Source organism: Aulonocara stuartgranti, assembly GCF_965226115.1.
Source record: "Aulonocara stuartgranti genome assembly, chromosome: 23".
Taxonomy (NCBI): domain Eukaryota; kingdom Metazoa; phylum Chordata; class Actinopteri; order Cichliformes; family Cichlidae; genus Aulonocara; species Aulonocara stuartgranti.
Window position 1 is genome coordinate 286,860 of NC_138958.1, and position 14,714 is coordinate 301,573.

The 14,714-nt window shown below is 42.2% G+C and overlaps 1 protein-coding gene across 6 annotated transcripts in view; it reads right to left on the reverse strand.

The window, feature by feature from the left end:
* The window catches only part of pex5la (peroxisomal biogenesis factor 5-like a), a 124,885-nt gene that overhangs the window by 12,884 nt on the left and 97,287 nt on the right, over positions 1–14,714 (reverse strand). For all 6 annotated transcript variants that reach the window (XM_082522917.1, XM_082522918.1, XM_082522916.1 and 3 more), the window contains 3 exons: positions 6,371–6,487; positions 4,438–4,581; positions 2,629–2,699 (listed from right to left, as the gene is read on the reverse strand). In XM_082522917.1, coding sequence (XP_082379043.1) covers positions 2,629–2,699; positions 4,438–4,581; positions 6,371–6,487 — 332 coding nt within the window. The remainder of the gene's footprint in view (positions 1–2,628; positions 2,700–4,437; positions 4,582–6,370; positions 6,488–14,714) is intronic.

Sequence of the window (14,714 nt, forward strand, 5' to 3'; positions counted from 1 at the left end):
AGGCTAATGATTTCTGGGCCAGAGCGAACGAGCAACACTTCTCCTGCTCCGTCTCTGCTGCAGAGAGTCGTGTTTGCATGCTACCCACAGCTGATGATTTGAATTAGCTTTGCACTTAGGCAAAACGGCATGGGTGGTTGTTCCAGAGACGGAAAGTATGTTTGTAGTAATTGCTGAAGTTATATCACCGGTTATATCACGTGGACGCTTGCCACTGTGCTGGCACTTCATAATTGAAAAGGGAAGAAGAACAGAACAGTGTTGGATGAACGACTTGGATTAGTTGAAAGACTAAAGGGGAGGCCAAAACGAGATTTAGCTTTCAACAAGATAATTTTTTAGCCAGATTTGCTACAGTTGATGTGCCAGCTTCCTTAAAACCATCCTAATCTCGCACAAACCAAATTATTTCAGTCCCACTGCAAATGACGTAAACCCTGGTTCAGGACACTGACGTTCACTGCATATAAAGTTAGGCCCATAAATACTCACACAGTGTTGCATTGTTTGCCTCCGTACATAGTGGATTTTAATCGAACAATTAAGGTGTGATCAAAGTGCAGACTTGACTTCAAGGCGTTTAACAAAAATACGAAACTGTTTAGGAATTATAGACATCTTTATACTTAGTCCCCCATTTTTATAGGCTTAAAAATAATTAGACCGTCAGACACAATTTGCAGATTTTGACGGCCTGTACCTCGACAACTGTTCATGGACATCACCAAATGCTGTGTTTCCGCCCTTGAGATGATCTGCCAGGCCTTCAGCCTCCTACTGTTGTTACTTTTTGGGATCTCTCTGTATCCAGTTTTCTCTTCAGTAACTAAAGAGCACGATCTGTTGGTTGAAAGCCGGTGACTGAGTCGGCCATGTTTGCCTTGCTATGTGCAGTATGCTTCTTATTATTGGTGTGCACTGTGAAATCCTTTCTGATCAGTTTAGCACCATTTAGCAGAGGGTATAGCCTTGTACACTTCACAGTGCATCCTGTTACCTCTATCAGCAGTCACACCATCAATAAACAGTTGTGACCCACACATGCCCGTGCCATAGCACAGCCTCCACTGTGTTTGACGGACGATGTGGTTTGCTTCATTTCTCTGGTTTGGCGTGCTTTTCTCTTTGCATCATTTGCATCAACAATTCTGCTCTACTTTGTGCTCTTCCAGGCCCTCTGTGATTTTCTTAGAGTAAGGCATGAACTGGCCTTTCTATGTTTATTTTGTTTTCCAGCCTAATGATGAACTTTACATATAACGTCTCATCTTTTTGGCAGTTTCCAGCAAACAGCTACTAAACAGAAGGTAAACAATTGGAATCAGATCTTTCATCTGCTTAATTTGTCATCGAATAACAAGGGAACGGGTCTCACCTCGTCAAAAACCCACCTTTCAGTCACCTGTCTGAAAATGGACTTTGCATAAAAAAACAGTTAATGTGATACGGTTTTCGAGTCATAGCTTAAAGTCTGCCCTTCGATCACATCTTAATTGCTTTATTTCAAATAGCAGTACTGTAGGTGTAGCCTTTGTATCAAAGAAGACATTTTCTGAATTAAAGCATAAACATGGCAAAACAAAGTTAAGCATATGACATTATTCCACAAACAGATAAAAAAGAGAATACAGCAGTGTTGTGAATCTGAAACGATGCCACTGTAACCACAAGCTAAAAACATTTAATCTCACTTCATACAAAAAGAGCCTTCGCAGATGGAGCCATTACATAACACAGACATTCAAACCACAGAAGGAGCGTGTAGGACTCTGCTGGACCGCAGGAATCTCAGGCCAACTAAGATATTCTGCATGACAGCGGACACCGTTTGTAATCCACGTCTAACAGCGATCACATTTTCCTAGTCTTGTTTCTTTCTTCTGAAAAATGGACCATATCTGAAGGAAGAACACTTTCTGCTGAATCTCTTGTGTTTTCTGTTGTCAGCACTCACATTCCCAGAAAGGTGTCATTTCCGGCTTCACCAGTTTGAATGAAAGTGGGCCACCTCCCATTGAGGCTTCTGCTCATAAACGTGCTCTGTGCTATCACCATCCATGTGGGGTGTCTCTGTTTTAAGAATAAAACTCCCAGAGCCTGCTCTTCCCATCTCCATCTAAGGATAACTGAACAAAACTGTGATGGTGTTCTTCTTATAATACTGTTTTAACATCGGCATATAGTTATGACTTGGTTTTGTTCTCGCTGAACCTACTGCTGTTAAACAGTTCAGTGAAACCTCGCAGGCAAATTTCACGTGCTGGGCTTCATCTTTTCACATGATATTTCCACAGTGTCCCACTTGTGCAAACATATGGTGTTCCCAAGCAGCAACAGCTGACTGACTCCAATGTCTGCGAGCGTTTTTTGATTTTAAATGGGAACTGAATGCAGTTGCCTACTGGTGGTGGTCAGAGGGCCCGGTGGCGCCAGTGTCCGGCAGCCTCGCCTCTGTCAGTGCGCCCCAGGGTGGCTGTGGCTACAATGTAGCTGCCATCACCAGTGTGTGAATGTGTGTGTGAATGGGTGAATGACTGAATGTAGTGTGAAGCGCTTTGGGGTCCTTACGGACTAGAAAAGCGCTATACAAATGCAGGCCATTTACCATTTGCAGTTGTTTGTCATTACCTCTGGAGGGAGACAATCGCTGCCTGCTCGTTCTCATTTTCAGCCTGGGTGGTCCCCAGGACTTGCCAGGCCTGCATCAAAACAATACAAACAGGTAAAGAACAAAGAGTAAAAAACACACGGTGGAAACAGTGTACAGCCTATGCTGCCACGGCTGTTGTCTGGCTACTGTGAGTTAAGACATCCATAGCTCCAGCTAATTTTAAGGAAGTACAACTGGGGTATATGCAGTGATGATTAAGACTGACAGTGTTTTATTTGGACTATTGTCCTCAGGCACCATCAGATATTATGTAGTAAAACTGAAAAAGAGCATACTTTAATAATAAATATAGTTTCTTTTGTGTGTAACCGCGATGGGACCTATCCAGGTATGCATTTACTGCATTGTTTGGCATCGTGTTTGGCATCGCTGTCATGCTGAAACATGAAGCCCCTGCCAATCAGATGCTTTATAGATGATATACAGTGGATCGAAATGTGAAGGTAACTGCATCCACGATTGTGCCTCCACCGTGTTTAAAAGTTGGCTGTAGACACTCAGGGCTGCTCCTCCATACATACTGTCAACACTTTGAACCAAATATTTCAAATTTGGATTCATCTCTCCAGAAGTCCTCTTGCCCCTCATTTTCTGCCCATTTCCTGTGTAACTTGGCACACCCCAATCTCCCCCATTCTCTCGAGGCTGTGCTGGTAGACACAGATAACCTCCTTGCAATGGTACGTACTGATGAGCCTTCCTGGAGGAGTTACTACCAACCTCTGTAGGGTCCAGGTATTACCTCATGCTACCAGTAGTAACACTGACCCTAGCCAAATGCAAAACTAGTGAAAACAAGAAGGAAAAAAAGCATTCCTGTTTTGGGGGTTGTCTCATCGTTGCCCAAAGCAGCTGATTATCATCCCCTTCTGCTGCTCAGCTGAGCAGATCATTATCCCACAGCTTTAAATGACTTGCTGTCCTCTTTAATTGGAATATGTTTATGTGTTAGAGGGACGACACTGACTTGAATTAGGGCCTTCATCAACACAAGAGGCCAGACAATGATATAACGAACCTGAAATCCAATCCAGATTATGAGATTAGTCCCACTGTATGATGTGTGTGTAAGGGCACATTTAATAACCTGTTCTAATCTCTCTACATGCTTTTTTTGTTCAGCTCTTTGAAACCAGGCGCCAAATGATTTCTGAATGATTCAGAGGTCTTCGCAGTCGGCCAATAAGCCGCTACGTGCCCTACAAGGAAATTTGGAATCGTATTAGTTCCATATACCGTGGGATAATCCTCTCCTCGGAATAACTGGCACATTTCTGTATATTCCAGGGGATTCCGAAGTACTTTGAATGAAGGCTTTGCTCTTTCAGCTCGCAAAGAGGTCACTCCATTGAAATGGGAGGAATACAAAAAGGAGAATGAGCTATTGTTCATCTCACTGGGCAAATGGAAATTCTCATCAAGTGCAAGTTGAGTATTTTTTTGCTACAGTAAACAACTATTTTTAAAAGGGAAAAAATCCCCTGACCTCTACAGGCAATCAGCATTGAGCCTGTGGGTGCTGCCTACCAAATCAGCTGGTCAGTGAGGCATTCTTCCTCTGTAGCAGGGGAGGATTTAGCCATAGCTTTGCAATGAAAGCCTCAGTGATCCAGTCCAGTTAGCCGGCGTAAGGCTGCAGTTTTATCGGCCATTTGTACTCTAAAAGTGTACAAATGTCTGTAAATATGAATAGCTCTGCTACTGACTTGACTGGGTAAACAGTGTGTGTTGACAGCTCTGTGCATGTGTATATTAGCAGAATTCACCTCTGAATCGTGAGGGTCCTGTAGGACAGCTGCTTCAAGCAAAAGCACAGCGTTTGGCAAGTCTCCCTCTCGGGATTTCTTCAGTCCCTCTTCGAATGCATTAGGCAAGTCCTTATAAGGATTATCTGTGTGGAAGTAGTAACCCTATCAGCAAGAAGAAAAGATAAAAACAAGCACAGTGGCAACGTCAGTTTCACTCTTCTATTATTCCATTGCAAACCAAGTGTCCTGTGCAGTTGTATATTTAAGCAAAACTGCAGGAGCAGGAATTGATCTTTTCTCCTTCACATCAAACCTGGACTGAGCTCCCCAGGGTTTGTCTGCTCTCTTTAAATGTTAAACTTTGCATTTTCAAACTGTGATTACCCTGGTGTGTTGCGTGCTTTTGAGCACGATGACTTTGAAACAGATTTTTCCTTAAGAACGAGCGCTACGCTGGGATCAATACAGAAAGCCCACAAGTCTGATCTCACATGATTTCCTGGCATAAGAAGGTCAGCTGGTGGGTGATGCTCAGACATGTGCTCATGTCCTCTGAAACTCGGGAAAACGTCATTGTGATGCGGTAAACATGCAGGTCAGTGTGCAGGCGTTGTTACATTGCATCACAACACATTAACAAGTAGTGTTGATCAGTCTGGCGTGAACCAGAAAGATAAATACAACTAAATTATTACTTTTTTTTTTTGTATGTTTCTTCTTCAGAATGGCATATTTTTAGACTCTTAGACTTTAATTATCTGTGCTGCTTTCAATAAAATAAGCAGCTTTAGCTTTACTCGCTGTTTCACTCTTGGGTTTTCATATTGTCACTCTTCTCATACACAATAGGGAATCGGTCAAACAGACCTAGAGACCACCTCATCCCTTTGTGGCACAGCATTCACCCGGCAGCTGACTCTAGGTGAAAAAAAATCCATATTCCCCAACAACCTGGCTAATGGGTGTTGGCTATGTTGCTGGAAACTTCTATTTAAATTCTTTGGTCACTAGCAGGTTGCCACGGTCGCCTGGAGCTTACATGGAAGAAGCCACTTGTCTGCATAGACTCCCTAATTGGCCTCCTAGCTAGTGAAACTTGAAAGTTTGACAGGTTACACGTCACAGGTTCACAATCACTTAGCCAGTAGTTAGCCAGTGCTTGCAGACAATTAGGTATCTTCCACACAAACTGGAGGTGACCACTGTTATCAGCTAATGCTAAGCGACAGTATAGTAACTGGTAGTGATGGCATCACTGGCTGGTCTTTAAGAATCAGTTTCACAGCGACGGCAAGCGACCTCCAGTAACTACTGGCAACCACTAGAGGAATACTCATCTTTGCATGGATACCAGTGCTTACCAGGTATGTGTGACTGAGACCAAAGGCTTCACATTCAACACGGAGTCGTTTAACACTAGTTTACACGTCATTCCTCATTTTTAAAACCCATTCACATATATAAAAGTTCTGGATCCACAAAGCTCGGTGCATTACAGTAACCTTAAAGTTACCGTTAACCGTTAACCGTTAACCTCAGGGTGACAAGCCTCCATTAATCACGCCTGTTCCTAAAATCCCTCCGTTGCTCACTCATTCATCACTTTGAGACTTCAAGGCCACTTACTAATCATAAATCTTCCCTCATGCGCATTGTGAGAATATTAGCACAGGTTCATTTTATGGCTGCATAAATTCTGACAGTCACACATGGATAAATACAGAATTGGACACTAAATCAACGTGGAAGACAATAAATAGCTCAGATATTTTAAATGTTGATCTACAAAGGCTGATAAAACTATATTTGGTTTCAGGTTTTTATAGATGTCAGATGTAAACATACTGCACACTTTCACTCTAGGCGCACACGCAGTTCTGCATATTCCTGCATCACTGTCATCAGGACGAATCTGCGTGCGCGCTGAGAGTAACATTTTAATGATAGTGACCTTCTCGTACGGAGACACAGTGGAGGGAATCTGTGCCTGCTCGTTTTCCGTCAGCCAGTTTCGCCGAGCCAGCTCTTCCCACTCTGCCTGCATCTTATCCCAGAACTCGGTATCTGACTGCACACATCAGAGAGAGAGAGAGAGGACACAGTTCAAGAAAACAGGAAGGAAGGAGTGGAAGGTGACAGGGGGGAAATGAGTGAATAGTTAGCTCTTGCAATTTGCAATCACCCTACTGTTGGAAATGTCACGTCTGCCTATTTCCGTGCTGTAATGTACAGACCTCACACTCCTGATGACTCATCACATCTGCATGTCAAGGCAGAGTTTAGAGGAAAAATGCTTTATGCTGGAAATGCAGCTGCAGGAAATGGATGAAGACCCGACCAGAATGAAACACGCGGCTGGCACCTTCTTTCAACAGAATCGGTTAATTCTTCAAAACAGCAGCTAAACCTGAAGTACTGTTTCTGCCGTTCAATAATTTGCATATTTTAAGCTTGGTCTGTTCTTTCTAAGACGATCAGAAACACACAAAATGTTCACCTTTCCTTGACAGAGTTGGACTTAAGGAACTCTATCAGGATGATATTTGCACCCTTCAATCAGCAGACCGAAGGCTGTCAGTGTAATGTGGGAGTTTGCTTCCTGGAGCATTTTCTAACATTTCTTCTGACAGGAAATCAAAGCCTGTACTGGGAACCTTTTAAATACATGTTTGTTTGCCATCAATTAGTTTAATCAACCAGAGTTTGTGTTGTTTTGCAATAACCCTTGAATACGACAGCTTACTGTAATGTAATTAACGGCAAGACTACTAATGATAAGGAAACTGTTGAATTGTGTTTATTTATTATGGTAGCAGACCTATAAACACTTCAAAGAGGCTTTAAGAAAACCGATTGTAACACGTGTCACCTGGCAGTTTGTTGCTCTCTGCCAGGTGATTGGCTGAAGAGCTATGAAAAGGTAGTGGGTGTGTGGGGTGAGGTCAGCACTCTTCTGTGGAAAAAACAGAAGAGTGATTAATTCACTCGGGTGCGAGTGGGCATACTGTCGGTAAGAGACTTTTGCCATTTTGTTTGGATAATTTGTTATTGTAGGTGCCCGTTTTTAATGCGTGTCGCTGGACTTTTGTAGTGTGACCACGAGTTTTAATAGAAGAATTGATCAAGCCCTCGATCGACTGCGCGCAGGGAGACGGATCAATATTGTAGGTATATTGAGTGTGTGTTTTAGCTTTGACTTTGAATGGTTTCACAAAATTGATATTTTATTGGGTAATATTTTATTCCATAATGTTGTTTGTGTTGTTCAGCTGTGCTGTCTCTGCTGTCCTTTTTTGTTCGTTCTTTTGATTGATTTGGAATTTTGTTTTGGTTAGTTCGTCCAGCCGTGAAGGCGGGTATTGATTGTGAGTGAGTTGTGTAAGGGCGGACTAACCTCCTTCTTTGTTTTTTGTTTATTTGATTGTGCCACTTCCCTTTATATTCCAGATTACAGGTCATGCATAGCGCTGCTTCCCAGCTGTACTGAGACCCGAATTGTTTGCAGTGCGTGTCACAGGTAAATTGACTGCAGTGTCGCTAAACGGGGTGTAACAGTTTGCAGTGTTGTGTTATTTCTCACACCATTTGTGTGGTAAGTCTCATGTGCAGCTGGGATATCAGCAGGATGTTGTAAGTCCTGTCTGGAAATAACTGGGAATTTGGGAATGTAAGTTTTGGATGCACAGTTGTGTGGTGTGCAGCCATACGGCTTACAAGTTCCTGTCCTATTTATGTACACAGTAAACATGATGGGGCAGTTTTTGGTGTGCGGTCCCATTTCTCTTCACGTACATGCCTGTCGCTACAGATTTACTTAATGACATGACTGCCTTTCATGCAAAACGCGAATACTCTGCATGGCCACTTTTTTCTTTCCAGCTGGTTTATTTCATGATTTGTGACCGCCTTCCTGTCAGAAGCAGAGCAAAGAACAGGAAGCCAAACAGAGCAGAGCAGCTTCCTCTGACTTATTCAGTCCTTTATAGTCATCATGACAACATGACAGCGTCGCACACAGTACATGCGTGTGTGAGACACTGTAGAAGCAAGCAGGGTCAGAGAGACCTGCTATAAGGACACATGTGTTTGTGTCAAAGGTCTCAGATCTCCACATGAAATGATCCTTTTGACTGACATCAAGGCCACGGTGCGGCCCCTCATGGTGAAAGATGGCAGGTAATTGCAGACTGCTGACTTGCACACAAATTGCATCGAGGGGAGCCTTCGCTGTCGGCTCCATCAGGAAGCATGGCATCAGAGAGTCGGTGTTTGAAGCAGAAATTTGGAGGTCGAGTAGCTGTTTACATTTAGAAACATGTGAGTTTGTGTCATAGCCCTGTGTCGCTGCACCACATTATTTTGTTTAGCATTTTTGTTTTTGCTGGTGTGTGTGGTGCAACAGAAGAGTATCATCTGGGCTGAAACCACCAAATCCCTACAACACCAAGTACCTTTTTTCTCTGGTCCCTCTTAAATACTGCAGTACACCCTCTATTAACCCTCTCAGGCTCAAATTAAACTTTTTGTTGCTAATGCACAACCAAGTCCTGCAGTGGTACTTCTGAGTACAGCAAACTCATAAAATATGTATGTGGGGTAATCAGGTTGTTAGTTTTTAACTGTTGCAAATCGGCGACGCCCGCCTCGAGAGGGTTAAACAGCTGAGCTAATAAATCTCTCTGTGTTAGGATGCCTGTGTTTTCTTCCGTCCTGGTCGTGACCTACTCTCGTCTGTCTGTCCGTCCGGCCGTGTTTATTTTGGATTCTCAGTTTTGGTACTTTTTGAGTTTAGCATTAAAGCTGTTTTGAAGTACGCTCTTGCCTCTGAGCGTCTGCACTTTGGGTCCTCCTTACCACCACTCCTGCCTGCACACAGCCCTGACTTGACAGTCTGGGCCCAAATCTGAACTCCACATGTAAATAATAAGGTGTTTCTCATCTCTCCTTCACACATTGTACTCTAAGTTTAAGCAAGCATTTATGCAATAAATCGAACTGATATACAAAGTGTGACCAGCGTGATCCAGTGTGAGAACTGCGAGTATCATAGCAGGAAGTCCTTAAAATGTCTTGCTGAAAGTAACCAGCACACGTTAGTCTTGCATTCACATCGGCTGAGTCTGACTGGCTTAATGATTGGCTGTTATTACAGGCTTGTATTATTCATCTTGGTGTCAGGATGTTTCCTGTGTTACAGAACATAACGGAGAAAAGATGCCCAGCAGCTCGCTTGTTTACACCACTATCAGTGCTATCTGCAGTTACAAAGTGTGTAAAAATACACTGCTGAAGGTTAACAATGACTCCGACCCTCTTCCTTAATACTAATAATAAAATGCTAAAATACAGTTTTTACCCCTAAAATCAGTATAAGATTAAGAAACTACCATTTACTTAAAATAAATTAAAAATCCACAATATTGCGCTCATATGATCCATACTTCCAGTTGTTAGTCCCGAATCCTGATTCCCTGCACAGCATCATTTCCTCCTGGCTTCCGGCAGTGTTCATCTTCATGTTCTTATAATAGATTTTTATGGCAGGCTGCAGTCATTGTGGTAATTTAAATACTACGGCTTTAATGTTTTTTCATTATTTTTATCGCAGGGCCTGCATTGGCCCTGTTACCTACCCATCATCTCAATGTTTCCAAGTCGTAGACGGTAAACTGCTTGCGGTACCGCTCAGTAAATTGCTCGGAGAATTAAAATCGAGTAAATACACATGCATGTTGTGAAATGACAAGAAATTCATATTTCTTCATAATGCTGTGACGGATGTTTTCAACGCTGGCATTGGCAGTTTAATTATGAGGAACAAGGCAAAGACACAGCAAGGTAATTATATCCTGCGTACGACTGGAGTGAGGCCACGGCTGCGACTCTAATTTCAGCAGCTCTGATGAAGTGTTACGTGAAAGAGACAGAGAGCTTCCCACAACCAAACATGTCGCCGCTGCTTGTAAATGAGGTGGGGTTTCATTAGTTACTTCATGAATACATTATTAACAACAGCAATAATCATAGCAGCCTCTACAGAGCTTGCACATCGCTGTTTGTGTCGCCTACTTTTGGAAAAACTATACTTATGTTTTGCCTTTAGAGTCCAATTAATGCGTGCTACTCAAACGGGCTGAGGTGATGAATGCAGTGAAAATAAATGGACGCGGCTGAGAAGGTAATTTGTAATGAAAATTCTCGATAAGTCAGCTAAAAAACGAAAGGTGCAATATATTTATCTTAGGCCTGATAGGAAAAACAGAGCCATAATTATTTATAATAAATGAAATGCCCTTTTGCATAGAGCATTATCGTTACTGTAAACACAGGTGGACTTATAGACTTAATATAAAGGTAGAGATGCACACTCACGGGAGTTGTGTGTGTAAACCAGCATAGTTAGCATTCAAACAGCAACATGAAACTTTGTCTTATGGATGAGTTCAGATCTCGCTCATGTCTGCATTTATACAAACGACTTTATCACCAGGTGCAGAGGGAATGGAGACCCACAGGCTTTAAAGCTTTTGGCAACCATCAGACCAACCTTCATCACACTAAAGTGAATATTTCCTGCTTTTCGCTAACTGAAAAAATGCTAATAATCCATAAATGAATGTTATTTTGTTTTGTTCCTTGTGATGTTGAAATTTGCGATGATAACTGGCCTAACAGGATGTCAGTTTGAACTGTTACCTTGAAACACAGTCTTTGGAAGAAAACAAGTACTTGAACAGGGTTACTTATCCACTTTGCCCAGGCGGCCTGCATCACAAAAAGTCTCATTATTTACCAGTGACACAGCAGCAGACTCCAGAAAAAAGGACTCTTCTCATCTCCGGAGCAGGACTGGCCTGGCCTTTTAATGTTAATGAGCCACCCACTTCTGTGCTGCGTAGGCCAAGTCCTTGGTCAGCGAGACAAAAATAGGAAGCTAGAGTCCCGATAATGTCACTCAGAGACGAGTAAAATGCACTGCTGTGGACAAAGTGCTACCAGTGCATTTTGGCAGACCTTCTGCATGGATGTCTTTGATAACAGCACATAGATCTACTTCAGTGAGGGCTTTTTCATGTAAAGGTTTGTGGCTGATTTCAAACAAACTGAAATGAAAGATCCTTACTCTAGGTTGAGCCGGAGTAGCAACAAAGTTTGCTTCTTTTATTATAGTAGTGAAGATGTGACCTTCAGGACCTACTTCCTTATTGTATTCTTCCTCACTGTAGTAGACACTGCAGTATATTATTTGATAGCTGCTGACGAAATACGCAGCTGCAATGTTTTATGGTAGTTTTATTTTAATAGTGACAGAGAGAATAACAATCTAAAATGTAGAAAAAATGCATTAGATAAAAGTTATAAATGGATTTGAATGTCACTGAGTGAAATAAGCACTTGATCCCATTGAATCCAGCTGGAATTCTGGCTGCCAGTGATACCAGGCCTGTGAGCCCATGTTTCATGCAGATTACAGGTAATCAACTTGATCTGAAGTCATTATGCATGTACAGCACACAAGGCTGGAGTGGGCTACAAGACCATCGGGAGACGTAACAACTGTTGGTGGGATCATCTAGAAATGGAAGCAATAAAAAAACAGTCGCCTTCGTTCTGGAGCTCCACACAAGGATGATGATGAGGAAGGTGGAGGATCAGCCCAAAACTACACAAGTTTGAAGATAACTGGGACCACAGCCACCACTTGGTAACACATTATTGTCACGGTTCTGGGTCTTTTGTTTTAAGTGTTTTGAGTTTTCTCATGGTTTTTGTCATTTTGTATGATGTTAGTCTACTTTGTTATTCTACGGTTGACTCTGTAGTGCCTCGGTTGCTTATTCTGTTTAGCTTTTGGTTATTGTGTCCTTGCCAACTGTGTTTATTTAATTGTGTGAGTTCTTGTTTCTCTCATTGTGTTTCGCTTCATTATGTTCATGTTTCCCCAGCCCATCACATCTGCACCGTCGCTCCCTCGTGTTCCCTCGCTCCCTCTGTGCTCGCCATCAAGAGCTCGCCCCCTTGATCGGGGATCAAATACATATTTCATTAAAGTACATAGAAAGTTTAATTAACAGCCAAATGAAGCTTTTTGTGGGATCAAAGTAGATAAAGGGACAGCATCTTACATACTGCACTATAGCTTATAGTTTATTTAATGGATTTTCTTTATTTTTCACTTATGTTTCCATGTTAGGCTACAAATACTTTTTTCTGCTTTCAATTTTAAAAAATAGCTGTTGAGAGCATGTCTAATGTGGCGATATAGCCCTGAATGTGTACAAATACTGGCCTACATATAGGAAGCCTACAAATAAACAGGGCCATGCTAATGTTTTTTACACATGACAAGTCTGCATGTAAACACAGAACCTGGGTTCCTGAAAACCTTCACACTGGAAGGAACTTTCACCAGCTCATTTTTCAGTGACCCAAAGTGTTGTTTCAAAGCACAAAGGCTCACTTTTTGCACTCCACATTTTGAAAGTTTCCATTCATGCTGCATTCACCACTCATCAAATATATAAATATCATTTTTCTTCAATGCAGGTACATTTATACTTTTTTAGGAGATGCTTTGTGCGTCTTCATTCTCACGCTGAAAATTTTACAGCTCCAACATTTGCAATTTTGTGGACTGCTGGAGGGCACAGAGATGGAGATTGTTGAGAGTAGTGGAGGCATTACTCATTTACTTTCCCCATCCTAATTTTCCCCAGGAGGACTGTGGATTAAAACTGCTGACCTTTTGATCGCAGGGCTGCATCTCTAACTTGTCGGCAACTACATTGCCGCAACAAAGGCAACTTAAACCAAGACTGCCTCAGACTAATATTCTGTCAGATAAAATTGAAGCCGCTGCGTTTTAATCAAACGGGAGGGTGCGCAGTCACCTTCGTCTCATTTTTATCACCACTGTGGGACCTTTTCCTATGCCCCTCAGCCAAAACGCTGTTTCCCAAAGTCACAATTTAGCCTGCAGCAATTTCAGGGCTTCTCTGTTTAATGAAAGCATTACATTGTCATCAGCTCAAAGTAATTTACGGCGTCCTCGTGTGACATGCACTGTGCATACTTTAAATATATCTCCCCTGTATAGTTAGTAGTCTTGGACCGCTGCCACTTTATCCTCCCTTTTCCACAGATTTTATGTGCAAAGGCACTAAAGGCATAAGCTTACAGGTTCCCATAAGTGCCAGCTTCGTAAAATGAATCTTATTTAGACGGCTAATTCCACGAATCCTCCCCGGGTCCTAATTTTCTTACATTTGGCTGCTTCGTCTAATTGAATGAATTGGAAGAAAGACGCTGTGCTGATTTAATGTTCTCTCTGTGCTGTCTCTACCGCCGTGTCTTTGTAAGTATGAAAGAGCATGCATATGCACAGCTGCTTAAATTGAAATTATGCGATTAAGGTCTTTGGCATTGGCAAGCGAAGCCAAAATGGCTGACAGCTCGCATCAAATGAAGGCCAGCACTCAGGCTTCTCGATCAAGGCTGTGAGATACTGTTACGAATCGATACGCCGTTCTCAGAAGGAGAATTTCTAAATCTCATCATTTATCTGCCACCGGACGACCAGAACCTGTACAGGTGTTTGGGTGGATGCAGCTTTTCGCTAATATGAAATGTTACGTCATCGTCAAATTTGGGATGGAATCCCCCGAACGGGCGGCTCTACTCCCTTACTGCTGCTGCTCCTCTCACTTCTGTTATTTATTGATCATTGCACGTAGCTCGGTGTGCAGCAGTCTATTGTAACCTTCAGCAGTGCAGGGCTTACTCCCATTTTCAGACGTCTGCTGAGCGGTAAAATGACTTTATTACAGAAACACAACCTTCGTGGTTATGTCTGTTATCCTATGTCCAGTTTAGAAAGTCAGTGTTTTTGGTTTATTTGTACCTAGTGACTATGCTGTAACGTTTCAAAAATAAACCTGTTTGAAAAGTGAAAGAACAAACATTTACAGGGAAATCTTTGTTGTTGTTCGTGTAATCGTTGGGTCAAATAGTAACTTGGTGGGCAAAGAATTTGAAAAGTGACAACAGTACTTTAGGAACAAAACAGAAGCGAGTAAGCAGTGTTTCATGTTTCACGGTGACCCCGACAGGACAAGAAAATTAGTCTCTTCTTAGCTGATTTGAAAAATACAACCTCAGAACTGGAAGTATACGGCTGTGCTTTACACGCTGCTTCTTTCACTTTTGTTAAATAAATAACGACATAGTTTAATGTGTCGTGTTTTATTTAAAAAATGCATAAATTCTTTTTTCACTCGACTGTGCGCTCTCCAATA